The sequence below is a fragment of the Thamnophis sirtalis genome, unplaced genomic scaffold (genome assembly GCF_051295495.1).
Source record: "Thamnophis sirtalis isolate CommonGarterSnake01/CBP01778 unplaced genomic scaffold, rThaSir2_p1.2 scaffold_7, whole genome shotgun sequence".
NCBI classification, from domain to species: domain Eukaryota; kingdom Metazoa; phylum Chordata; class Lepidosauria; order Squamata; family Natricidae; genus Thamnophis; species Thamnophis sirtalis.
Window position 1 is genome coordinate 89,089,236 of NW_028261387.1, and position 27,500 is coordinate 89,116,735.

Below are 27,500 nucleotides of genomic sequence, written 5' to 3' on the forward strand. Positions count from 1 at the left end.
CCGCTCCGGCCCTATGGAATGAGCTACCCCCAGAGATCCAGACCCTACCCACTCTCATGGCCTTCCGTAAAGCTATCAAAATCTGGCTTTTCCGGCAGGCCTGGGGCTGTTGACCTCTTGATTGAGGTCCAGCCCCGCTTAGACTGGGTGTATGTTGTGTTTCTTTTAATTTGTTGTATCTTATTTGTTTTAATCCTTTTTAATATTTCTTATTTCTGTAAGCTGCCCGGAGTCCTCCGGGATTGGGCGGCCTATAATTCAATAAATGGGAATGGAAATGGAAATTTGTAAAAGTTTTTTTTTCCCTAAAATTTTCAATAAAAAGAAAGAGGTGGTGGTGGATACAGAAGACCAAATGTTTAAACCAGGTGGAGGTAGTGTGGGAAGTTATCATCCAGCCCTCTCCCAGAAAAATGAAATATCCTAGGAAATATTGAAAAGGCAGAATATTTCTCTGGATGTGAAAAGAAACATGTTTCAAAAGACAGAATAGTTGCCTATAGCTTTCTGCCCACCCCCAGCTAATGGGCCATTAAGATGGCCAGGCTAGCCCACTTTACATAATAAAGACTTCTCCTCACTGCAGCTGTAGGGGGAAGGGATATTACTCAACTGACCACAAGGCAACTGAGAACTCATCACAGCCTAGAGAGTAGCCCCCTGCATGGCACCATGGGAGTCTGACAACCAGTCAGAATACATTTCTTACACAGGAACAGGAAACAGAGAGGTGGGACTGAACAGGGTATAAAAGCCTAGCAAGCCCCTCCCTCAGCCCTTCACTTCTTCTCCACCAACATTGAAGCATGTGATCACCTTTTCTGTACAGGGCTCAAGCCATGTGGTCCTGTCCAACAATAAACCATCTTTCCAAGCAGCCTCCATGTCTCCAGTGTCTTCTTCCCACTTGGAGCTGAACCCAGAAGGACATTTCTTTCAACAGTAGGATGTAAAAATAGGTGTAAATAGGGACCATCTATTGGGCGTGCATAAGCGCACCAGCGTGCCTAACGTCCCTGTCCTACTGTCCCCGTTTATTTGCATTCATTTCTTTCGTTCACATCCATGTTTATATTTATGCCTGCTCTCTTGTACACGCTTGACAAACTAATCAATACAAATATAAATACAAATCTTTCGGGAAGAATTATCTGTGTCCTCTTTTGCAAACCGGACGAGCCTCCTTAATGCTTCTTTGCTCATCCTATGAGCAAGGGAGGCGCATGACCTGTTCAAGCACATTATTGCAATTTCCCATCTGGAGGGAATGGGAATCCGTGGCTTGCACAGAGACCAAAAAAAAGGAGGGGGAGGGAGAGAGGGAGGGTCGAGGGAAAGACACAGCCGCTGTTTTGCAGAGTGAAGATGCATTCACTCTGAGAAGCGGCTGCTGGCAGCTTTCTGGCCCTCGTCTCTGCACGAGGGCTGGTTAAACCTGTCTCCTCCCCTCCCTTTGCACAGAGACTGAGAGGCTGGTCTGTAGGCTCCTCCTTTCCCTCCTATGGAAGCGAGTCAAGTTTCCTCTTCGGGTGCATAGTGGGAGTTTATTTATTTTTTGCTTCACTCTGCCAGGCAAGGAAGGTGCCAGCTGCATCTCCCACATCTCCTGCTTGGGGGGAAAAAAAACAAGCTTGGGTCCTCGAAGCAACCACTGCAACTCTCCTTGGGGTGCAGCACTGGAGAGCCAAGCCATGCATCTCAACACAACTTCTTCCTTCTACCCGCTGAGTTACCTTATGAGTGAGTTTCACCTGCCCTCCGCTAACTCTGTCCTGCCTGAGGCGGAGAACCACTCCAACTGTTCAGGACCTGGGTCCATCCCGCACAACGAGGAAGATCTGGATGTGAACACGGACATCTACTCCAAGGTTATGGTGACCGTCATCTACCTGGTACTCTTCCTGCTGGGGACGGTGGGCAACTCCATCACGGCTTACACCCTGGTGAGGAAGAAGTCCCTGCAGAATCTCCAAAGCACCGTCCACTATCATCTGGCCAGCTTGGCCTTCTCCGACCTGCTCATCTTCCTCCTCTGCATGCCCATCGAACTCTACAACTTCATCTGGGTCCATCACCCCCTGGGCTTTCGGCAACGATGTCTGCAAGGGATACTACTTCCTGAGGGATGCTTGCACCTACGCGACCTCTCTCAACATCGCCAGCCTGAGCGTCGAGAGGTACATGGCCATCTGTCACCCGTTCAAAGCCAAGAGCATCATGTCCAGGAGCCGGACCAAAAAATTCATCAGTTGCATCTGGGTCGCCTCCTTCCTGCTCGCCATCCCCATGATCTTAATCATGGGCGAGATCTACCGGGTACCCCAAGATCCCGACTCGCTGGTCTGCACCCAGATTGTGGATGACTCCGTGCTGAAGGTGGCCATCCAGGTGAGTCCCTTTGCCTGCTTTTCTTTTGGCTTAGGGTGAGTAGCTTGTCTCTATTGCACCCGGGTCTAGCTAGATTTAATGCCTACAATTCGGAGATGAGTTAACGGCTTTAAAAAAGAGAAGGAGAGAAGCAAATAGAGGCAGAGAGTGGTGCTTTTTTCTCTCTCTCTATAAATCCATAAGCTCTCCCATGTCAGGGCAGATGGCAGCAGATGCTTAAAACACACACAGTGCCCCATGTTGTTTGACAGTTTGGAATTCGTGCGTGCAGCCGGTCCCCGAAGACTTGAGCCAGCTCACTAAACTTTGCAAAACAACCCTCTTCCATTTGTGTCAAGACTGTTTCACACGGTGCCCTCTTTAGAAGAACATGGGAGAGGGGGAGGCGGAGATGAAAGGTACGTGCGCCGACAACACTTACTTCCAAACGGGTCAGTCCTGCGGGAACAGGAACAAAGTGCAAAAGTCGGAGGGTGTCGTTCAGTGCGTCTACACGGTTTGCGAAAACCAGCCTTGTTGCTTTGCGTTGTCAGAAATAGTGGAGGAGGCAAGCGGGGTTGAATGTGAGCTGCTTTGGTGAAATCAGAATTGGGAGCTGCACCAACTGGGCAACCGCCTACAATGGACAAACTGACCGAATTGCATTGATTTCTCCCTTGTTTTTATGTTTTAACCTGTTCTGTGAACGTTTACTTTGCTGTATAATTTTGTCCACCTCTGCCCTTTGAAAGTGGTTGGATTTTTCAGAACAACATGGGGAGAGAAAAAGAAAGAGAGGGAGGGAGGGAGGGAGGGAGAGGGAGGGAGGAAGAGAGAGAGAAAGAAAGAAAGAAAGAAAGGAGGGAGGGAGGGAGGGAGAAAAAGACCGAAGGAAGGAAGAAAGGAAGGGAGGGAGGGAAGGAGGGAAGAATGAAGGAGAGACAGAGAAAGAAGAAAGATAGAAAGGAAGGAAGGAAGACAGAAAGAAAAAAGAAAAAAAGGAGGGAGGGAGGGAGAAAGAGACAGAAGGAAGGAAGAAAGGGAGGGAGGGAGGGAGGGAAGAATGAAGGAGAGACAGAGAAAGAAGAAAGATAGAAAGGAAGGAAGGAAGACAGAAAGAAAAAAGAAAGGAGGGAGGGAGGGAGGGAGGGAGAAAGAGACAGAAGGAAGGAAGAAAGGAAGGAAGGGAGGGAAAAATGAAGGAGAGACAGAGAAAGAAGAAAGATAGGAAGGAAGGAAGACAGAAAGAAAAAAGAAAGGAGGGAGGGGGGGTGAAAGAGATAGAAGGAAGGAAGAAAGGAAGGAAGGGAGGGAAAAAGGAAGGAGAGACAGAGAAAGAAGAAAGATAGAAAGGAAGGAAGGAAGACAGAAAGAAAAAAGAAAGGAGGGAGGGAGGGAGGGAGAAAGAGACAGAAGGAAGGAAGAAAGGAAGGAAGGGAGGGAAAAATGAAGGAGAGACAGAAAGAAGAAAGATAGAAAGGAAGGAAGACAGAAAAAAAGAAAGAAAGAAAGAAAGACAGACAGAAAGAAAGAAAGAAAGAAAGAAAGAAAGAAAGAAAGAAAGAAAGAAAACCTCTAATCCACAAGAACCGACTGTCAACTTCAGCACAAAGCAATCCAGAACATTTTCCCCCTATTTGTTAAACCAACTCTCTAGCGATGGGATCCAAAAAAAATTCAAAACGTTTGCTGCTCCAAATTTAGAATTGCACATTGCAATTGCTTTTTGAAAAAAAAAATCCAAAGAGGATGAAGGGATTTTCAATTTGCCAGGGCAAAATCAAGAAGCATTTTGCTATATAGCCCTCTTAGCGTGTAATGCATGACATTAAGGAGCAGAAAGTGTTTCCACCACCACAAATCCGTGCAACGATTTGAAAGACAGATTCTCTCCCCTAAATCCGTTTCACTCGTCTGCTTGGCTAATTCTTCATATTTACTCATGGAGGAATCTAGTTGAATCTGGTTGAACTTGGGAGAAGTCATAGGTTGCAATACTGTTATTTAACCCTCCTCCCTAGAAAAGTTGCTAAATAGAATGCTTGGATGGTTTTGAAATGATGCTGAGCAGCAAGTATCTCTTGTCAAATATTTATCAACCTCCCTAATCAATAAAAGCTCTGAACAGAGACCTCAAAACCAGAATGCTTAACTTATAATAGCAGAAAAAGAAATAATAACAATACTATTATCAGATAGCCCCCTACAAATTCATGTTTTAAAAGGCTGGCTAAAATAGCATAGCTTTCTGGAATGCAGGCAAGTGTTGGAAGCAGATGTGTTTCTGGGGCCACATGTTCTTCAAGGCGAGGATCTCTGTTGAGGAAGCCCATCCTAAGACAGAACTCTTAGCAGAATAACAGAGTTGGGAAGGGATCTTGGAGGTCTTCTAGTCCAACCCACCTGCTCAAGCAGGAAACCCTATACCATTTCAGACCAATGGTTGACCAATCTCTTCTTAAAAGTCTATGGAGATTCTCCGTCATCCAAGTCATGATTGTCCCAAAAGTGCTTTTTTCAAGAGGCAACTGGACTTTCTGGTTTTTCTTTGAAGATGCTGCTCTTCTTCTCCTCCTTCTTCTTCTTCTTCTTCTTCTTCTCCTCCTCCTCCTCCTCCTCCTCCTTCTTCTTCTTCTTCTTCTTCCCCTTCCCCTTTCTTCTTCTTCTTCTTCTTCTTCTTCTTCTTCTTCTTCTTCTTCTTCTTCTTCTCCTTCTCCTTCTCCTTCTCCTTCCCCTTCCCCTTCCCCTTTCTTCTTCTTCTTCTTCTTCTTCTTCTTCTTCTTCTTCTTCTTCTTCTTCTTCTTCTTCTTCTTCTCCTCCTCCTTCTCCTTCCCCTTCCCCTTTCTTCTTCTTCTTCTTCTTCTTCTTCTTCTTCTTCTTCTTCTTCTTCTTCTTCTTCTTCTTCCCCTTTCCCTTTCTTCTTCTTCTTCTTCTTCTTCTTCTTCTTCTTCTTCTTCTTCTTCTCTTCTTCTTCTTCTCCTCCTCCTCCTCCTTCTCCTTCCCCTTCCCCTTTCTTCTTCTTCTTCCCCTTCCCCTTTCTTCTTCTTCTTCTTCTTCTTCTTCTTCTTCTTCTTCTTCTTCTTCTTCTTCTTCTTCTTCTTCTTCTTCTCCTTCTCCTTCCCCTTCCCCTTTCTTCTTCTTCTTCTTCTTCTTCTTCTTCTTCTTCTTCTTCTTCTTCTTCTTCTTCTTCTTCTTCTCCTTCTCCTTCTCCTTCCCCTTCCCCTTCCCCTTCCCCTTCCCCTTCCCCTTCCCCTTCCCCTTCCCCTTCCCCTTCCCCTTTCTTCTTCTTCTTCTTCTTCTTCTTCTTCTTCTTCTTCTTCTTCTTCTTCTTCTTCTTCTTCTTCTTCTCCTTCTCCTTCTCCTTCTCCTTCCCCTTCCCCTTCCCCTTCCCCTTCCCCTTTCTTCTTCTTCTTCTTCTTCTTCTTCTTCTTCTTCTTCTTCTTCTTCTTCTTCTTCTTCTTCTTCTTCTTCTTCTTCTTCTTCTTCTTCTTATGGAGTACCCACAACTGAAAGCAAGTTGTTCCACTGCTTAATTGTCAGGAAATTTCTCCTTAGTTCTACGCTGGTTCTCTCCTTGATTAATTTCCATCCATTGCTTCTTGTTCTGCCTTCTGGTGCTTTGGGGAATACCTTGAGCCCCTCGTCTTTGTGGCAGCCTCTCAGATATTGGAAGACTACTGTCATGTCACCGCTGGTCCTTCTTTTCATTAAACTACACATACCAAATTCCTGCAACTGTTCTTTGTATGTTTTAATAAGGTAGAACCTGATACATCCTGGTGCCTCATTTCATGGAACTTTAGAGGTGAATATTTTGAGCCAAACTTGGAAAGCAAGCAGTGGAGAGTGTGGCATCCTCAACAACTGTTATTCTGCATAAACAGATTGTCCAAACTAACAGTCATGTTGTCTGTTGGAGATTCTTAGTCATCCGGTTGTCCCAAAGGTGCTTTTTCAAGAGGCAGCTGGACTTTCTGGTTTTTCTTTGAAGATGTTTCACTTCTCATCCAAGAAGCTTCTTCAGCTCTGACTGGCAGCTGAGTCCAGTCAGAGCTGAAGAGGCTTCTTGGATGAGAAGCAAACTCTCTTCAAAGAAAAATCAGAAAGTCCAGTTGCCTCTTGAAAAAGCACCTTTGGGATAATAGTCATGTCATTGTGTTCCGCACCAGCGGTATCTTCTCCGTATTCTGCTAAAAAGCCACTCTCCATGGAGCTGGTAGTCAGAGTCCTAATAGGACACAATTAAGATATGAGTCACACTTGCAGGGAAAACTGTAGGTTGGTGATTGTAGCAATAGCAATAGCAGTTAGACTTATATACCGCTTCATAGGGCTTTCAGCCCTCTCTAAGCGGTTTACAGAGTCAGCATATTGCCCCCAACAACAATCCGGGTCCTCATTTTACCCACCTCGGAAGGATGGAAGGCTGAGTCAACCCTGAGCCAGTGAGATTTGAACAGCCGAACTGCAGAACTGCAGTCAGCTGAAGTAGCCTGCAGTGCTGCATTTAACCACTGCGCCACCTCGGCTCTTGGTGCCCCAGGTACAGCTTGTTCATCTTTCCACCTGTTTCTCTGGCAGGAGCTGTGAATCTAGAAGGATCCCTAAATCAGTGTTTCCCAACCTTGTCAACTTGAAGATGTCTGGACTTCAACTCCCAGAATTCCCCAGCCAGCATTCGCTGGCTGGGGAATTCTGGGAGTTGAAGTCCAGACATCTTCAAGTTGACAAGGTTGAGAAACACTGCCCTAAATCACAGCTTTTTCAGCAGAAATGCAGGTAGTCCTCAACTTACGACCACAATTGAGCCCAAAATGTATGTTGTTAAGTGAGAAATGTGTTGAGTGAGTTCGGCCCCATTTGACGACTTCTCTTGCCACGTTTCTTCACTGCCGTTGTTAAATTAGTAACACGGTTGTTAAGTGAATCTGGTTTCCCCATTGACGTTGCTTGTCATAAGGTGGCAAAAGGGGATCACATGACCCCAGGGCACTGCAACCATCATAAATATGAGTCAGTTGCCAAACATCTGAATTTTGATCACGCAACCAGAGGGGTGTTGCAATGGTCATGTGAAAAATGGTCAGAAGTCCCTTTTTCCAGTTCCATTGTATTTTTGAACCGTCACTAAATGAACTGCTGTATGTCGAGGACTACCTGTATGCTACAATTCGGGGGAAATCTGCCCACACAAAAATGCACGCCTTCGTTTTAGATGTGTACAAATCCACCGGGAAACCTGGCTTGCAAAAAGAGTCCGTATTCTGCAAAATTAGAAGCAATAATCTGCATGTTTGAACACAGACAGACAAAATATAGTCCACCTTTCAAAGGAAGATCAATTCAAGTATGAGATTTGCAAATAATAATAATAATAATAATGGATAGTTCCACCAATCCCTGAGGAAATCTGCAGAGAGATAAAATGCTTGGATCAATTTTCTATCATCTCGTAAGGCAAATTGGCCGCCCTGGACGATGAGTGCAGCGTAATAGCCTTGTTATCCAGGAGTATAGAAAGTGACCTTTTATGAAACTAGATTATTGGTTGAAAATAACTCGGTACTGATTGCGTTTCAGGAATCAGGAGATTATCAGAGAGAGAGAGAGAGAGAGAGAGAGAGAGGGAGAGAGAGAGAGAGAGAGAGAGAGAGAGAGAGAGAGAGAGAGAGAGAGAGAGAGAATTCACAGCATTTCTTGGAGGAACAGTCTTTGCTCAAAGCACAGGTTCGACTTTCTGTGACGGGAACTGTTATCTTCTTCAATTTTTTATTATTTAAATAGCTCCCTTTTTATGATCCTGTAATCCCTTAATTTGGGGTAGAGTTGGGGCGACACGATAGGGTTGAGCATTAACTGGCCGGATACCCTTCCTGACACCTATGTGGAGTTCACAGCAAATATTTTTTTCTTTGTTATTTTCTTAAATCGGGGCTCCCCAACCTCCAGTCTGTGGATCAGCACCAGGTCACGGTAGGCCAGAAACTGGGCCACGCAAGCAAGCAAAGTCCTATTCCCAGGATGCAGGCAACATGAGAAACTATGCCCCCTCTGGTGCCCAAGAGGTTGGGGGCTGCTGTCTTACAGGATGGGGATTAAATTTATGAGACCTCTCTCTTCTAATGAAGTTAAAACTCATTAAAGGCAGTCTTTCCAATTCCAAGATCATCAATAGTGGATATTCTTAATTTATCCCATTTAAAAAGTACCATATTTTTCGGTGTATAAGACGCACCAAGATTTTGAAGAGGCAAATTAAAAAAAAGTTTTTTAACTCTGAAAACCTCCCAAAAACGACCCATTTTTTCACGAAAACGGGCCCTTTTTTTGTTAAAAACAAAGCCCATGCATAGCCTTTAGGAGGCTTGTAGAGTGCTCCTGGGGGCTGGGGGAAGGGCAAAAATGAGCAAAAAACTGCCCATTTTTCACTCATTTTTCCCTCCCTCACCTTCAGGAGCACTCTACAAGGCTCCTACAGGCTATGCACGGCCATTTTTGCAAAGTGGGCGGAGTTTCAGGAGACCAAAATGCGGTATTCAGTGTATAAGACGCACCCAGATTTTCACCCTCTTTTTTGAGGGAAAAAAGTGCGTCTTATACTCTGAAAAATACGGTATTCCTTCAGATGTTTTGGGATATCCAATTTAGAAGCATACAGCGCAAAGATCAGATGTGGGACCCTTGGTGCTCTCTGAACCTGGCTGTTTTTGTGGAGACATTTCATTATCAAACTAAATAACATCATCAGTGCTAGAAGGGAGTGGGGTTTGCTCTCTGTTTATATACAAGGGGCTCAGGGTGGGTTCCGGCAGGCACTACTGCCGGTTCGCTTGTGTGTGCGCTGCGCACGGGCACACTTGATGCACACTGCGTGCGCATGCGCAATGCAATAAAATTTGTTCTGCGCATGCATAGAACTGAAAAACAAGATGAAAACTGGGAACCGGTTCAGGGGCATGGCAGGCCTGGGTCACTGCCGGTTCCAGTGACCCAGGCCGCCAAACCACTACCGGTTTGGCTGAACTGGTCCGAACCGGTCCAAACCCACCACTGAAGTGGCTTCTTCATTAGACTGTGTTTATATCTTTGTGGTTCCTTCATTACCTTGTGTGTTTACAGTGAGGGCAAGCCACTTGTATACAAACAGAGAACCAACCTCACTCCATGCTAGCACTGATGATGTTACCCATTTGGGTCATTAAACGTCTGTAAGAAAACCACCAGGCTCAGAGAGCACCAGGGAGCCCACAGTTAAATCCTGACCTACAAATACTTTTCTTCTTTTGACAACTATCAGAATGATAAGCAGGAACAAGAAGATCCAGCAAAGGGACAAGAAGCCCAACAAAACCACCCACATAATAGGCTTGTGTCATACCTGGGGATAGAGCCAGATTGTAAGGCTCATTTAAAAGAGAGTAGGGTTGGAGCTGTTAGGATTTTTGAAGGATGCTATTCCATAGGGCAGTTGTCTGAAAGAAAAGGCATGTCACAAATGGCATGGATTGGATAGGATAGGATGGGGTGGGGTGGGGTTGAATAAAACAAAATATAGGATAGGATAGGATAGGATATATGGGATGGGGTGGAATGGAATTAGAATTAGAAATAAAATTAGAATAGAATAGAATAGAATAGAATAGAATAGAATAGAATAGAATAGAATAGAATAGAATAGAATAGAATATATGGGATGGAATGGAATTAGAATGGAATGGAATGGAATGGAATAGAATAGAATAGAATAGAATAGAATAGAATAGAATAGAATAGAATAGAATAGAATAGAATAGAATAGATGGGATGGAATTAGAATGGAATGGGATAGGGTAGGGTAGGGTAGGGTAGAATAGAATAGAATAGAATAGAATAGAATATATGGGATGGGATGGAATTAGAATTAGAAATGGAAATGGAAATAGAAAAACAAATAGAAATAATAGAAATAGAAATAGAAATAGAAATAGAAATTTAAATAGAAATAGAAATAGAAATAGAAATAGAAATAGAAATAGAAATAGAAATAGAAATAGAAATAGAAATAATAGAAATAATAGAAATAATAGAAATAATAGAAATAATAGAAATAATAGAAATAATAGAAATAGAAATAGAAATAATAGAAATAGAAATAGAGTAGAATATATGGAATGGAATGGAATGGAATGGAATAGAATAGAATAGAATAGAATAGAATAGAATAGAATAGAATAGAATAGAATAGAATAGAATAGAATAGAATAGAATATATGGGATGGGATGGAATTAGAATTAGAAATGGAAATGCTTCATATGCGCTAACAAATGGCTCTGCGTGCCACCGGCACCTGCACGGCGGAGTGAGAGTTTTTGCCCTCCCCAGGCTCCAGAGACTTTCTTCAAGCTCCAGGGGGATGAAAACTGCTTCCCCTGGGCTCCGGGGGCACTCTGGAAGCTGGAAACAGGCCCATTTCTGGACTTCCAGAACCTCTGGTAGGCCCATTTTCCGCCTTCCCTGAACCTCCACGTAGGCCCTGCACTTACCTGGCATGATGAATGGGCCACATGGTGATTCCTGGGGGTGGGAGGGGGAGGGTGGGCATGGCCAGCCACCGGTGGCATTTGGGGGTTCGCCGAATTGGGCGGAATCCTAGCTAGAGGATTGTCCGAAGCCATGCAAACCCCCAGCAGCCCACCTCCGGCGTGACCTGACAAATGCGTGCATCACAAAAGCGCGCCGACGAAACCACAGCGAGAAAACCGCGACGTCATCAACGCGCCCACAACAGGGCTCCGACAACAGCGCGCCGACAGAAGCGCGATTTAAGTTAAGGTAAGGGAAGCACAATTTAAGTTAAGGTAAGGGAAGCACAATTTAAGTTAAGGTAAGGGTTAGGTTGAAGGTTAGGCTCAGGGTTAGGCTCAGGGTTAGGTTTAGGGTTAGGTTTAGAGTTAGGTTTAGGGTTAGGTTTAGAACTCGCGGTTATTACTTGTTCATTGAAGGCGCGCTTTTGTTGGTGCGCTGTTGTCGGCGCGCTTCTGTACTCATTCGGCGGCACGATTTAGAACTCGCGGTTTTCTCGCTGCGGTTTCATGGGCGCGCTTTTGTCGAGCGCGCATTTGTGGGTGAACCCACCTCCGGGTGTTACTAACTTAACAACTGCAGTGATTCACTTAGCAACTGTGGCAAGGAAAGTCATACAATGGGGCAAAACTCACTGAACTCTTATCTCGCTCAGCAGTGGGAATTCTGGGCTCCATTGTAGCTGCAACTCAAGTACTATTGTACTAAGACTCAGAAAGAAAGCAGGCCAGCCTTTAGCCTTGATCAGGATCAACAATCGGAACCGAGTTATTTCAAGAAATATATTGTCGATGTATTTCCTGCAGTTAAGTGTCTTCAGTCTGGCCTTTCGATGAACCAGCAAAACAGGAAGCTACGGCATCCTTCTTTCAAACCCTCCAATTAGCCCCCCACCATCCCAATAAATATAATCGCAGGCTATTTAGGGCAAGTCAATTTGATTGAAAACGGCTGCACGAGTGCAGCCTAAATTAATTATCTGCCCACTGATTAAGAGCAGCTAAGGTCTGCTCTTTTGATGTAAAACAGACCCATCTCCTCCCAAGTCTTGGCACATGAACTTAGTGGAGAACAGCTATCATAAACCACTTACTGTAAAATAGCGCAGAGCACAGGGCAAGCATAAAATGATCAGAGAGAAAATTAAGATAACAATAAGACAGAGGAGGGAGGAGGGGGGGTGGTATTTAGTCCCAAAGAAGAATTTTAGGGGGGATGTTGTGTTGAAAAAGAATCAACTGAAACAAGACTAGAGGCTGAGATGGATATGAAAGCAGGAAAAACCATATTGATAATAGCAATAGCACTTACTTATATGCTGCTTTACAGTGATTTTACAGCCCTCTCTGAGTGGTTTACAGAGTCAGCCTCTTGCCCCCAACAATCTGGGTCCTCATTTTACCCACCTCGGAAGGATGGAAGGCTGAGTCAACCTTGAGCCTGGTGAGATTCGAACTGCTGGCAATCAGCAGTCAGCAGAAGTAGCCTGCAGTACTTGCGTTCTAACCACGGTGCCACAACGGCTCATAATCCTGACAGCAATGGAGCCTGCACATTAGGGTCCTGTGTCGCAACGTTTTCCTACGCTATTTACCTTTTGCTACAGGACGATCAAGTGAGTAAGATTAATGAGTGGTTAAGGCATTAGGTTAGAAACCAGGAGACTGGGAGTTCCAGTCCCACCTTACCATAGGCACAAAAGCTGGCTAGGTGACTTTGGACCAATCACAAAGAGACGGTGAGTTTTAGCCCCACCTTAAGCATGAAGGCGGGCTGTGTGACTTTGGACCACCCACCCCCACTCCCTTCTCTCTTTACCCAACCCACCTCACAGGGTTGTTGTGGTGGGGGGAAATAGGAGAAGGAAAGAATATTAGATATGTTTGCTACCTTGAGTTATTTATACAAATAATAAAGGCAGGAAATAGATGATAGATAGATAGATAGATAGATAGATAGATAGATAGATAGATAGATGGATGGATGGATGGATGGATGGATGGATGGATGGATGGATGGATGGATGGATGGATGGATGGATGGATGGATGGATGGATGGATGGATGGATGGACGGATGGACGGACGGACATGGACATAGATAGACAGATGATAGATGGATGGATGGATGGATGGATGGACGGACGGACATGGACATGGACATGGATAGACAGATGATAGATAGATAGGTAGGTAGGTAGGTAGGTAGGTAGGTAGGTAGGTAGGTAGGTAGGTAGATAGATAGATAGATAGATAGATAGATAGATAGATAGATAGATAGATAGATAGATAGATAGATAGATAGATAGATAGATAGATGCAGGCAGGCAGGCAGGCAGGCAGGCAGGCAGACAGACAGACAGACAGACAGACAAATGATATAGACAGACAAACAGACAGCTAGACAGACAGACAAATAAATGAATAAATAAAATAAGTGATAGTAGATAACATTGTAGCAAAACAGCTGCATTAGCCTACAAGGTGAAAAATCAGTGTCTGGTGATACCTCTTCCATCTAACCCAATTTTATTAAAACACGTAAGCTTTCCACCTTCTGATAAATTGATTTATGGGCTATCAAGTTGGTGTCAACTCTTTGTGACAGACGGTCTCCTGGCTGATCTGTCCCTAACCTGCTCCGATGAATAAGATGTTTTGATGGATGAGAAGCCTCTATTACTTCGCCTGCCCTCACACGGACGGACGGCATTCTCTCCTCCTCAAGTAGCAATTTAGAAGTGAGATTAACCCCAGGCCTTCTCCTTCTGCGACCCCCTTAGCTTTCCTTCAAGTTGTTCTTTCTATCATTTGGAAAACACCCGGTGATGTCAAGTTGAACTAGCATTTTTCCCCATCTCAAAATTACATTTCTTTACTCACATTGTCAGATACTCTCTCCGAGGCAACAGATCACTGCTTTAGACGTGCATTAAGGGATTGGTTCACAAAAAAGCACAGCCAAACAGGGGGGAAAGTTCATTTAAGCACGAGCTTTTTTGAAGGAAAAATCTAGAATCTACATCCAAATACAAAGATTTGCTGATAAATATTTCTCTGCAAAGGAAATCAACTCTGACGGTTCTTTAGAAACAGGTTTTGGAAGAAATATCTCTCTGGTTCAGTTCCAAGCTGGGAGAAAGACACCGGAAACATGGAGGCTGATTGGAAAGATGGTTTAATGATGAAGCAGAAGCACGTGGGTTCTTAAAATTAAATGGAGGGGAAACTTACCCCAGATGGGAAGATACAGAAGAGGAAAAAATAAAAGAATTTATGGACTCAAAAAGACAAACCTTATTAGCAATAGTTTTGATAACACCACCGACAATCAAAGATAAGCAGATCAAGGAAACAGAAGAAGGGCATCGAAATTATATGAGAGATCTTATAAGCAAGGAGTTGCTAAGAGGAGTCCATACAAAGCTGATTAAGGAGATAATCAGAGGACTGATGCCACAAATGGCAGAAGATAAGACACGGTTTTGTTATTGGAAAGATACTAGTTGATACATGGAAGAGTATAATTTAAAACTAGCTAAACTTAGCAAAATTTAGTGATAAAAGATATAGTTAAATAAATAATTGATAATGATAATAATGTATACAATGTGTAGTGTTATTATAAGTAATAATTGGATGTGAATATTGAATGGCACCAAACCCTTTTGGATTATATATAAAGGTTAATAATAATAATTTAAAAAAAGAATTAAGTTAGATTTAGTTAAGTCTTGATTACCAGGGGGGGGGAATGATATGATGCAGGATATAGTCAAATAAAGGAGGGATAATGAATATAGTTTCGCTCGAATAGGATATAAGGATTTAGTGTCATTGGAGGATTTTAGAAATAGTAAATGAAATGCCAGTATGTGGTTATGTATTAAATCTTGATATATTTTATGATGAAGGACGTTTAAACAATTATAGTCAAATGAAAATGGAGATATGATGATGGTGACATGTATAAATACCTGAGTTAAAATACTTGAGTTAATATGACTTATGCTTGATGACTGTGGAAGAGTCCTGTTCCTGTGCAAGAACATGTATTCTGTTGGCTGTTGTCAGACTCCCATGGGGGGGGTCATGTTTGTCTGAGATGCATTTGGTTGAAGTTTGCTGGGGATGATGCAAGGTCCTTAGGAGATTGTGCCATGTGGTGAGCTCTGCTGCTAGATGGGTTAATCCTATTATGTCTTGAAGGGTCATGTCTTCATGATTAATTCACTGCAGGACAACTCGCTATGGCCAACTCGCCATGGCATAGCTCAAGGCAGGACAGTTCTATTGAAATTAATTTAACTTTTATATTTGTTGAATTATCCTGTGCTGAGTGGTTCTGTGATGAGTTAGCCGTGGCAATTGATCCCTCTGCAAGTTGGTCAAGGTGACTTGGCCATGGTGAGTTGATGGTGGCGAGTTGGCCATGGCGAGTTAGCCATGGTGAATTGACCATGGTGAGTTGGCCATGGTGAGTTGGCCATGGCGAGTTAACTATAGCGAGTTGGCCATGGTGAGTTGTCTGTGATGAGTTGGCCATGTGAGTTGGCCATGATGAGTTGGCCATGTAAATTGGCCATGGTGCATTGGCCAATTCTGCTAAGAGACAGTGGAGGAAGTGGGGCCTGGTATGCTTTGGTTCATGGGGGTCATGAAGACTCAGACACAACTTAGTGACTGGACAACAGCAAATAGCAAATTTCTCTGCTGTTTGTTTTCCAAACAAAACTCATCTTATTGGGGATAGAGATAATTATGGTTGGTTGCACAGTCAACCAGATGTTTAGACTGGATTTGACATTTTTATCCATGTATTGAGTCCTTTCCAAGGACCTGAAATAGGCAGATGTCATTGTTTGATACTGTTAAAGATATCGTTGCAGGAGGACAGCTGTTCCAAGTAAATCTGCCTGTTACAATTGACTGATTGTCAATTGTCAATGCTGATGGTGTTCAAGTGCTGCTCCAGATGTTTTAGGATTTCACCCAAAGCGCCTATTATTATTGTTACTGTGTCATCAACATTAACTTTGGAGGCCATAAAACACATTGAAAATATGGCGACAAAGCATATTATGCTTTAACTTCTGGGTGTAATGATTTCAAATCTCTGTGTTAGAGATATGCACAGGGATTAAATTATTAAGGCCGCCATGACCTTAAAATGTCTAGTCAAGGTTATTTGATGCCTGTAGCCATCCAGCCAAAAACACGTGTTCACCTTTATAGCATACAATAAATTCCATTAGTAAAAGAAGAAAAAAAGAATTAAGAAAATCAAATTTCAACAGGTATCATGCAGCTATCTAATGGGTAATAAAGCTAACCATTACATTCTTTTATCAAAACAAGTGTTCAGTTATGACTGCAATGACTTAGGGCAAGGATTTTGATTGTGGTCGTAAGTCGAGAATGTTACTTGTATAAGGATCCAGTAACAAAATCAAATCAAACCCCTGCCAGGGTTCCAAGTAACACCCCTAATGAAAGGACAGTCCAAGGCTTGGGTTTTCTCAAAGTTCCATTTTATGGTTCCACCACAAAACCGCGGATGACAAAATCGCGGTCGATGAAAGCGCGCATTTGACGTCATCACAGCGCGACGAAAACATCGCGCTGTGATCGAAAAATGTAAAAATAAAGCGAAAACCTTACCCTAACCCCCCAAACCTAACCCTAAACCTAACCCTAAACCTAACCCTAAACCTAACCCTAAACCTAACCCTAAACCTAACCCTAAACCTAACCCTAAACCTAACCCTAAACCTAACCCTAAACCTAACCCTAAACCTAACCCTAAACCTAACCCTAAACCTAACCGTTAACGTAACGCTAAACCTAACGCTAACCCTTAACCTAACGCTAAACGTAACGCTAACGCTCTAAACCTAACCCTAACCCTTAACCTAACCCTAACCCTAACCCTTACCTTTATGTGAATCGGCTTGCTTTAATTTTAATTTTATTTCAATTTTTAATTTTTTTCGTCGCGCTGTGATGACGTCAAATGCGCGCTTTCGTCGATCGCGCTTTTGTGGACCGCGGTTTTGACGGGTCACGCCATTTTATTAGTAAAGGTAAAGATAAAGGGTTCCCTCGCACATATGTGCTAGTCATTCCCAACTCTAGGGGGCAGTGCTCATCTCCGTTTCAAAGCCGAAGAGCCAGCGCTATCCGAAGATACCTCCATGATCATGTGGCCAGCATGACTAATTGCCGAAGGAGCATGGAATGCTGTTACCTTCCCACCAAAGGCAGTTCCTATTTTTCTACTTGCATTTTTACCTGCTTTTGAACTGCTAGGTTGGCAGAAGCTGGGACAGGTAACAGGAGCTCACCCTGTTACGCAGCGGTAGGGATTCGAACCTCCGAACTGCCGACCTTTCTGATCGACAAGCTCCGCGTCTTAGCCACTGAGCCACCGCGTCCCTTCCATTTTATTAGAGATGTCCTATTGGCACAGCTGGGAAAACCCAAATCTGAAAGTTTTCCCATCCAAACGAAAGCTTAACTCCCTGCCCAGCACCCACATCTCCGTCCCATGACCCAACCAGGCACCATCCAAAACAGGAGATGCCTCCCAGTCACACCATCACAGCTGCAGGGCAAGGTGTCCTTGACTCTCTGAGAAAGGAATGTTATATTGACTCTATATCTCCCATACTCCATATAATCCCCCCTCCTATTTTCCAACAGCAGAAAATGTGGCAGGCCTGAAGGCCCCAATGTAAAAGATTGCTCCCAGGTCTGACAATGACTTGATATAAAATGCCCTCAAATTTCCTTGAATTGCAAACATAGAAGATCTGAAATCTAAATGTTCACAGACATTCCTTAGCAGGTCCAATAAACTTAACACATTTGATGAATTAATTTCAACCTCAAGTTCAAAGAAAAATACACATCCCTTTGATGTACTCTTATTGGATATGCCAATTCTTTATGCCATTAATTATACACACCAGTAGTTTTGATGTTCCATATATTCTCCCTCCCGGAGAAGGGCGGCATACAAATAATAAAATTCAATTCAAATTCAATTCAAGCTTGCACTATCAACTCGATTTGATTTCAAAAGCAGAGCTATCAAAACACGTCTTATACAGACTACTTACAGCCATTCGTTCATTTAGTGACCATTGGAAGTTACAAGGGCACTGGAAAAAGTGACTTACGACCACCTTTCACACTTATGACTGTTGCAGCATCTCCATTTGTCGTGGGATCAAAATTCGGACACTTAGCAACTGGCATGTACTTATGATGGTTGCAAGGTCCCAGGGTCGTGCGATCATCTTTTGCAACCTTCTAACAAGGAAGATCAATGAGGAAGCCAGATTCACTTAACAACCATATTATTAACTTAACAACTGCAGTCATTACCCTTAACTGGGTACTTGAGAGACCGCCTCCTGCCAATCATCTCCCTACGACCAATTAGATCCCACAGATTAGGCCTCCTCCAAATACCATCAGCTAGCCAATGTTGACTGTCGACCCCTTGGGGGAGGGCCTTCTCTGTGGCTGCTCCGGCCCTCTGGAACAATCTCCCCGTGGAGATCCGGACCCTCACCACCCTTCCGGCTTTCCGCAAAGCCACTAAGACCTGGCTGTTCCGGCAGGCCTGGGGCTAATGAGTTCCTGGCCCCATTTAAACTGTTGTGATTGTTGCTCTGTTTTTAACTTGTCTGTTTTGTTTTTTGTTTGTATTTCCCTTCCCCCTTGCTTGTTAGCCGCCCTGAGTCTCTCGGGATAGGACGGCATACAAATGCAATAAACATTAAACAACATTAAACATTAACAACTGTGGCAAGAAGGGTCGTAATTTGGGGCAAATCTCACTTCACAACTATCTTGCTTAGCAATGGAAATTTTGAGCTCATTTGTGGTCATAAATTAAGGACCACCTGTAAGATGCTGAACTTATAGCTCCCTATAAGGTTACAAGGTGGCTCAGGGGCTAAGACGCTGAGCTTGTTGATCAGAAAAATCGGCAGTTTGGAGGTTCGAATCCCTAGCACCACGTAACGGAGTGAGCTCCCGTTACTTGTCCCAGCTTCTGCCAACCTAGCAGTTAGAAAGCATGTTTAACAAATGCAAGTAGAAAAATAGGAACCAATTTAGTGGGAAGGCAACAGAGTTCCGTGCGCCTTTGGCATTTAGTCATGCCGGCCACATGACCACGGAGACATCTTTGGACAGCGCTGGCTCTTCGGCTTTGAAAAAGAGATGAGCACCGCCCCCTAGAGTTGGGAACGACTAGCACATATGTGCGAGGGGAACCTTTACGTTGTAAGGTTACATTGGCCAGACTTCAGAGCTTGAATCATGCGTCCAGTTTGGGTCACCATAATGTTAGAAGGATGGTGAGCAACTGTAAGGAACGCAGAGAAGTTGAAAATGGGAGTGAGAGTCTTTGAGGCTAAATCCTATGAAGGCTGAATAAAATGAGTGAGTACATTTAGCCTGAGGAAGAAAAGATTAAGGGGAGGCAGACTTCCAATTAGTGAAGGTTTGTCACAGGAAAAAGTGTGTGAATTTATTCTCTATAGTGCTTGAGGGTATAAACAAGAATTGTATCACAGAGAAATCCAACTCAAAATAAGGAGGAATTTCCTGACCACGAGAGCTATTTAAGCTGTTAAACACCCATTTCCTGGTGGTCCCAAAGGTGTTTTTTCAAGAGGCAACTGGACATTATTTGTTTTTCTTTGAAGACGTTTCGCTTCTCACCCAAAGAAGCTTCTTCAGTTCTCATTGATTGGAGGGGGATGTAAAGATTTGTCAGAGTTTGTTACAGCAATCACATTCAGAGAGCACACACAGGTAACTGATTCGGCAGGATTCAATAACTTCTCTTTACATACATAATAACACATAAGCCATATATACAATACCCAAACAAAATTTTTGCAACTTGGTAGCAAATGCAAGCAAACACAAGCAGAGGAGAGAATAGTTTTAATTTCAGTTCAGAGCAGCAGACTAGTTTAGAGCTCAGACTCAGAGCTGCAGAGCTAAGCCACGCCCAGGCTCCTACCTCTCTCCGGCAAATAGTGTTTCAGTTTCCAAACAGCCCTCATTGGCTGACTTAGTTGCTGTGCATATTCATTGGCTGACCTTCTTACCATGTCTCTTTCAGTCATGAACTCTCATGCACACTGGCATGATTTATATTTCTTGCAGTCATCTGATCGTTAGCGTTCTTTCCGAGAATCTCTGAGGCCAAATGGAATGACCCATTTGTTGCTCAATTTTGCCCTCCCCTCCCCCGGAGCACTCTACAAGCCTCCTAAAGGCTATTCATGCCCTTTTTTTTTGAAAAAAAAAATGGACCATTTTTGGGAGGTTTGCAGAGTATAAAAACTTTTTTTTTTTATTTGCCTCTTCAAAACCTTGGTGTGACTTATACTCCAGTGCATGTTATACTCCCAAAAATACGGTACTTCTGCTGCCTGCCAGCTGCCTGCAATTTGGCAGTTCAAATCTCATCAGGCTCAAGGTTGACTCAGCCTTCCATCCTTCCAAGTTCATTAAAATGAGGGCCCAGATTCTTGGTGACAATGGGCTGACTCTGTAAACCACTTAGAGCGGGCTGCAAAGCCCTGTAAAGCAGTATATAAGTCTAAGTGCTGTTGCTAAGTGTAAGACGTGTATTTTTACAATATTGACCTGCATGCCTCCTGCAGGGCCATCTTTCCCAACTAACTTTGTGATGTCCCATGAAATCAATGAGAGGAGAAGGACCAAAAATATACTTGCCACCAATGACATGTGTTCTTGGTGGCATCACACAACCTTTGCAAAGCCCTAATACCTGATCTTAAGAACGCCTCCAACTTTGATTGTTCTGCCGAATGTACAAAAGAGGTGGTATTCAGCCAGTCCTCTCTGATTCAGGCGAACCGGTAGCGGTGGCTGCGGGAGGCTCTGCCTACCCATCCCGACCTAATGTGCTTGCGCAAATGGCCTGGTTGGGTCAAATACAGCAGGGGTAGGTTTTAACCGGTTCACGGCGGTCCCTGCGAACCGGTTGGTTGGCGAACCCGGAAGTAAGTAACTTCCGGGAACGGCGAAGGGCCCCCGCGCCCGCCCACACTCCTTACCTGGTTTTGACGAGTTCTGCGCTTCCACGCATGCGCAGGACGCATACAGCGCCTGCGCGATCCTCCAGGAGCAGCTGGAGCATCGCACAGATGCTAGTATGCATGCGTGCGCCGCACGCATTCGCACATGCGCTGCACACGTGCATGAGGACACCGCCGGCCCCGTTCCAACCGAACCGGTTGGAACAGGGCGAGAAACCCACCCCTGAAATACAGGTAAGGATGGCGGGCGGGTGGGCCTTCCAGAGCACCGTACCGGAACAGTATCTGGTGCTCCCTGCAGGCATCAGTATGCCTGCACTGGGGCGTACCGGCTGTAACCCACCACTGGTGCTCTCACATTTGCGAATTGGTAGGGAAGGGAATCGCACCGCTGATGTACAAGTGCTATTAAGTCTACCTAGATTAATTATATCAGCTCTAATTCTGTATTAGTGTGTTCCTTTGGACGATTAATCACTTTGAGCCCTTTGCTGAATTGGGAGGTTCTCTAGCTAGACAGGTGAATAGAGAAATATTGTAGTCGAAGCACTGGCAAATTAGTGCTACACTTTAAACAATAGGCTTGAATAAATTTACAAATAAATCACTCCTTTCTCCTCTGCAAATTAATTATTTTTTTTAAAAAAGCAATTAATTTTGGTTTTGCCCACAAGCAGCATTCGGCCCAATCAGTCTACATTACTATCCCACCACTGTCAGGCTCCCAGCCACAAACACACACACCAAATAATAAAATACAGTTTCCAAGCACTAATAAATGCTTTTCCGTGTTTTGAGGGGATCTTTCCCACTCCGTGGTAGCAATACAATACAATACAATACAATACAATACAATACAATACAATACAATACAATACAATACAATACAATACAATACAATACAATACAATACAATACAATACAATACAATACAATACAATAGCAGATTTGGAAGGGACCTTGGAGATCTTCTAGTCCAACCCCCTGCCTAGGCAGGAAACCCTATATCGTTCCAGACAAATGGCTATCCAACATCTTCTTAAAGACTTCCAGTGTTGGGGCATTCACAACTTCTGGAGGCAAGTTCTTCCGGTGATTTAATTGTTCTAACTGTCAGGAAATTTCTCCTCAGTTCTAAATTGCTTCTCTCCTTGATCAGTTTCCACCCATTGCTTCTTGTTCTGCCCTCAGTTGCTTGGGAGAATAGTTTGACTCCCTCTCCTTTGTGGCAACCCCTGAGATATTGGAAGGCTGCTATCATATCTCCCCTAGTCCTTCTTTCTATTAAACTAGACATACCCAGTTCCTGCAACTGTTCTTCATATGTTTTAGTCTCCAGTCCCCTAATCCTCTTTGTTGCTCTTCTCTGCACTCTTTCTAGAGTCTCCACATCTTTTCTACATCGTAGCAACCAAAACTGAATGCAGTATTCCAAGTGTGACCTTACCAAGGCATTATAAAGTGGTATTAACACTTCATGTGATCTTGATTCTCTTCCTCTGTTGATGCAGCCTAGAACTGTGTTGGCTTTTTTGGCAGCTGCCGCACACGGCTGGCTCCTATTTAAATGGTTGTCCACTAGGACTCCAAGATCCCTTTCACAGTTACTACTGTTGAGCAAGGTACCACCTATACTGTACTACTGTATTTTGGTTTTTCTTGCCTAAATGTAGAACCTTACTCTTTTCTCCATTGAATTTCATTTTATTAAATAGTGCCCAATCTTCAAGTTTGTCAAGATCCTTCTGTATCTAAGCCTGTCCCCTGGAGTGTTGGCTATTCCTGCCATCTTGCCATCTTGGCTATTCCTGCCATCTTGGTGTCATCTGCAAATTTGATCCCCTCATCCAGATCAGGAGGCATCCACTTGGATCAATTCATCCAAGCATTGGTGGTAGTTGGTAGTTGAGTTTATTTATAGGCCGCCCTTTTCCCTGAGGGGAAATTCAAATTCTTTTCAACAATATGTGTTCAGATAGAGAGAGCACTGATCGATTATATAGAAAGATACAAAGAAAACATACCGTAAACAGAGGAGAGATACTGTAGTAGACATAAATTGGAAAGAGAGGGAGAGAGAAAATGTACATAGGTAATATAGAAAGAGGAAAGTAAAAGCTATAGAAAAAACTGCACAAGATGATAGATTAGAGTGAGAGAGAGAGAGAGAGAGAGAGAGAGAGAGAGAGAGAGAGAGAGAGAGAGAGAGAGAGAGAGCATAGATAAAGCCAGAAAGACACACACACACACAGACATAAATACAGATAGATAGATGATAGATAGATAGATAGATAGATGATAGATAGATAGATAGATAGATAGATAGATAGATAGATAGATAGATAGATAGATAGATAGATAGATAGATAGATAGATAGATAGATAGAATTATAGATATAGTTATACTAGTTGATAACACAGCGTTGCCCATGTATTTATTTATAGGGGGAAAATGTCAGAACCAAACATAATTTGTAATGTTGGATTTTCCCCCTTACCAGAGGGACCCCCCTTGTGGAGTACTGTGAAGCTGTTACCATGGTAACACCACTGTGCTGTACTGTAGAAGCCAGTATGGCACAGCAGGCTGTATCTTAACAGACCACACACCCCAAGGGGTGTTAGGGGTGTCTTATCACCACAGTATTTGTTTCCGGAGAGTAAATCATCTGTGTACCAAGTTTGGTTGAAATTGCTTGAGGCGTTCAAGAGTTATGCTGCAACATACACACACACACACACACACACACACACACACACACACACACACGTGTTGGGTTGCAAATATTTTTACTGCCGGTTTGGAGTGAACCAGGAGCAACCCACCACTGACACAGACAGACAGACAGACAGACAGACAGACAGACACACACACACACACACACACAATCAATATATATATGTATGTATGTATGTATGTAGATGTAGATGTAGATGTAGATGTAGATGTAGATGTAGATGTAGATGTAGATGTAGATGTAGATGTAGATGTAGATGTAGATGTAGATGTAGATATAGATATAGATATAGATATAGATATAGATATAGATATAGATATAGATATAGATATAGATATAGAGAGATAGAGAGATAGAGAGAGATAGAGAGATATATAGAGAGAGAGATGATTGATAGATAGATAGATAGATAGATAGATAGATAGATAGATAGATAGATAGATATAGATACATACATAGATAGATAGATACATAGATACATAGATAGATACATAGATAAGAGATAGATAAATGGATGGATGGATGGATGGATAATAGACAGACAGACAGACAGACAGACAGACAGACAAAGATGAATAGATAGATGAGAGAGAGAATAAAAGAAATACTCTAGCTAAAAACTGTGGAAACAGACATAGTATACACATACAGAGACTGAGACAATATAGACTGATAAATTAAATGAAAAATAGAGTTCATGTTTTGACATATAAACTGAAAACCATTTACTCTGGTTCAGTTTGGCTGAAGAAATATTCAGCATTACACCAGGTCAATAATCAGCAGATCCGGGAGGCCTATGCATGGCTTCCTATTCTCTGGGGCTCAGAATGCAGGCCTGGCCCGGAGCAATTCTGCACGGAGACTGGAGAGAGAGGGGGGGGGAGGGAGAGACCTTTCCACCCAGCTCTTGAGATTTAGCCACTGCCTCCTTTTTCTTTGACCCACATTCTCAAATGTTCTTCACTCCGCGGGAACATCAGACACACGTGCAGCACTGCGGTCTCAGAAGTAGCTGCAGGAGAGATGGCACATAAGGACCTTGTAGGGGGGTGATTTGATTTGGGTGGGGAAAGAAGACGAAAGAAAGAAAGAAAGAAAGAAAGAAAGAAAGAAAGAAAGAAAGAAAGAAAGAAAGAAAGAAAGAAAGAAAGAAGGGAGGGAGGGAGGGAAGAAAGAGGGAGGGAGGAAGGAAGGTCCCAAAGGTGCTTTTTTCAAGGGGCAACTGGACATTCTTTGTTTTTCTTTAAAGACATTTCACTTCTCATCCAAGAAACTCCTTCAGCTCTGATTGAGGAATGGAAGGATTGGGGAATGGAAGGATTGATACTCCTGGCAGACAGCTGGTCATTTGCATCCTTTTTAGAGGGTTGTTGAGGTCAGATTTAGATTTAGATTTATTTTATTTGTATGCCGCCCTTCTCCGGGAGGGACTCAGGGTGGCGAACAACTCAAAGGGGAAAAAGGGAAACATAGAACACAATACAAGTAGTTAAAATAGCCAAGAATCACACAACCACACAGGTTGAGAGGGGAGGGGAACTCATCAACCCCAGGCCTGCCGGCAAAGCCAGGTCTTGACGGCTTTTCGGAAGGCCTGGAGAGAGGTGAGGGTCCGAATCTCTGTGGGGAGTTCGTTCCAGAGGGCCGGAGCTGCCACAGAGAAGGCCCTCCCCCAGGTAGTAGCCAGGTGGCATTGGCTGGTAGACGGAACCCGGAGGAGGCCGACCCTGTGTGATCTAATGGGTCTTTGGGAGGTAATTGGCAGCAGGCGGTCTCTCAAGTACCCAGGTCCAATACCATGAAGGGCTTTATAAGTTACGACTAGCACTTTGAAGCGTATCCGGAGACTGATCGGTAGCCAGTGCAGCTCGCGGAGGATAGGTGTAACATGGGTGTTTTGATGTGCATGCCCACATGAAGACCAGTTGGAGATTTATCTGTGTCCTCAGGGTTACCGGAGTGGTGCAAATGGGTGTGGAGCCTTCTTGGAACTGCTGAAAGGACTGTGTTATAGCCTGGAGACAGATGACGTTGTATCCCTCTACCTCAATTTGGACATAGATGGCTTCTTGCAGAGATGGTATTCAGCAGGTTCGGATTAGTTCTCCCAAACTGTGGAAGTGAAAACCTTTCAGGAATTGGGCTTGTCTAGTTTAATGTAAAGAAGGACTAGCTGTCACATGATAGCAGTGTTCCAATATCTCAGGGATTGCCACAAAAAAAGAGGGAGTCAAGCTATTCTCCAAGGCACCTGAAGGCCATGACCCGTCAAAACCGCGCTCGACTAAGCCGCACCCGATTAAACCGCGTCGCTGACGTCATCAACAGGGCGACAACAGCTAGCGCGGAGAAAGAAGGGCGCTTTAAATAGCACTTTGAAAGCAAGCCGATTCAACTTAAGGTAAGGGTTAGCTTTAGGGTTAGCTTTAGGGTTAGGTTAAGGGTTAGGGTTAGGGTTAGGGTTAGGTTAAGGGTTAGGATTAGGATTAGGTTTAGGGTTAGGTTAAGGGTTAGGTTTAGGGTTAGGTTAAGGGTTAGGTTTAGGGTTAGGTTTAGGGTTAGGTTAAGGGTTAGGTTTAGGGTTAGGTTTAGGATTAGGTTTAGGGGGGTTAGGTTTAGGTTTAGGGGTTAATTTTAGGTTTAGCGTTTACAGCGTGCTCTGTCTCCGCGCTGTTGTCGCCCTGTTGATGACGTCAGCTATGCGGTTTAGTCGAGCGCGGTTTAGTCGAGCGCGGTTTTGTGGTGGAACCCCTGAAGGCAGGACAAGAAGCAAATTTCCTGACAGTGAGAACAATTAATCAGTGGAATAACTTGCCTCCAGAAGTTGTGAATTCTCCAACACTGGAAGTTTTTGTTTTTAAGAAATGATTGGACAACCATTGGTCTCAAATGGTATAGGACAGTGTTGGCAAACCTTTTTGGCACTGAGTGCTGAAATGGGAGCGCATGCACGTGGGGAACACTGGAAACTGGAAGAACAGCTCCTTGGTGCGCATGTGCATGCCAGGAAGCTGAGCTTCCAGTTTCTGGCATGTGCATGCACGGCGGTCATCTGGTCTTCTGGTTTTTGATGTGCATGCCCACACGAAGACCAGTTGGTGTGCCAGAAACCGGAAGCTCAGCTTCCCAGTGTGTGTGTGTGTGTGTGCGCACCAGGAAACTGCTCTTCCAGTTTCCGGGGGTCCCACATGCATGAAGACCAGCTGGCTACCACGCATGTGCGCATCGGTACTCGGAAGAGCCACGGGCAACAGTTGGCATGCCCAGAGGGATTTCCTGCCTGAGCAGGGGATTGGACTAGAAGACCTCTAAGTTCCCTTCCAACTCTGCTATTCTATTCTATTCAGTTCTGTTCTGTTCTGTTCCGTTCCATTCCGTTTCATTTCGTTACATTCCATTCCATTCTATTCTATTCTATTCTATTCTATTCCATTCTATTCTATTCCATTCCATTCCATTCTATTTTATTCCATTCCATTCCATTCCATCCTGTTCCATTCCGTTCTATTCTATTCCATTCTATTCTATTCCATTCCTTTCCGTTCTATTTTATTCCATTCCATTCTATTCCATCCTGTTCCATTCCGTTCTATTCTATTCCATTCTATTCTATTCCATTCCATTCCATTCTATTTTATTCCATTCCATTCTATTCCATCCTGTTCCATTCCGTTCTATTCTATTCCATTCTATTCTATTCCATTCCTTTCCGTTCTATTTTATTTTATTCCATTCCA

The 27,500-nt window shown here is 43.7% G+C and overlaps 1 protein-coding gene across 1 annotated transcript in view; it reads left to right on the forward strand.

The window, feature by feature from the left end:
• Positions 1-1,388: 1,388 nt before the first annotated feature.
• NTSR1 (neurotensin receptor 1) overlaps positions 1,389-27,500 on the forward strand; it is a 174,157-nt gene continuing 148,045 nt past the window's right edge. The window contains 2 exon segments of the mRNA XM_087720570.1: positions 1,389-2,075; positions 2,077-2,388. Of these exon segments, the coding sequence (XP_087576696.1) occupies positions 1,692-2,075; positions 2,077-2,388 (696 nt within the window). The 5' untranslated portion in view covers positions 1,389-1,691.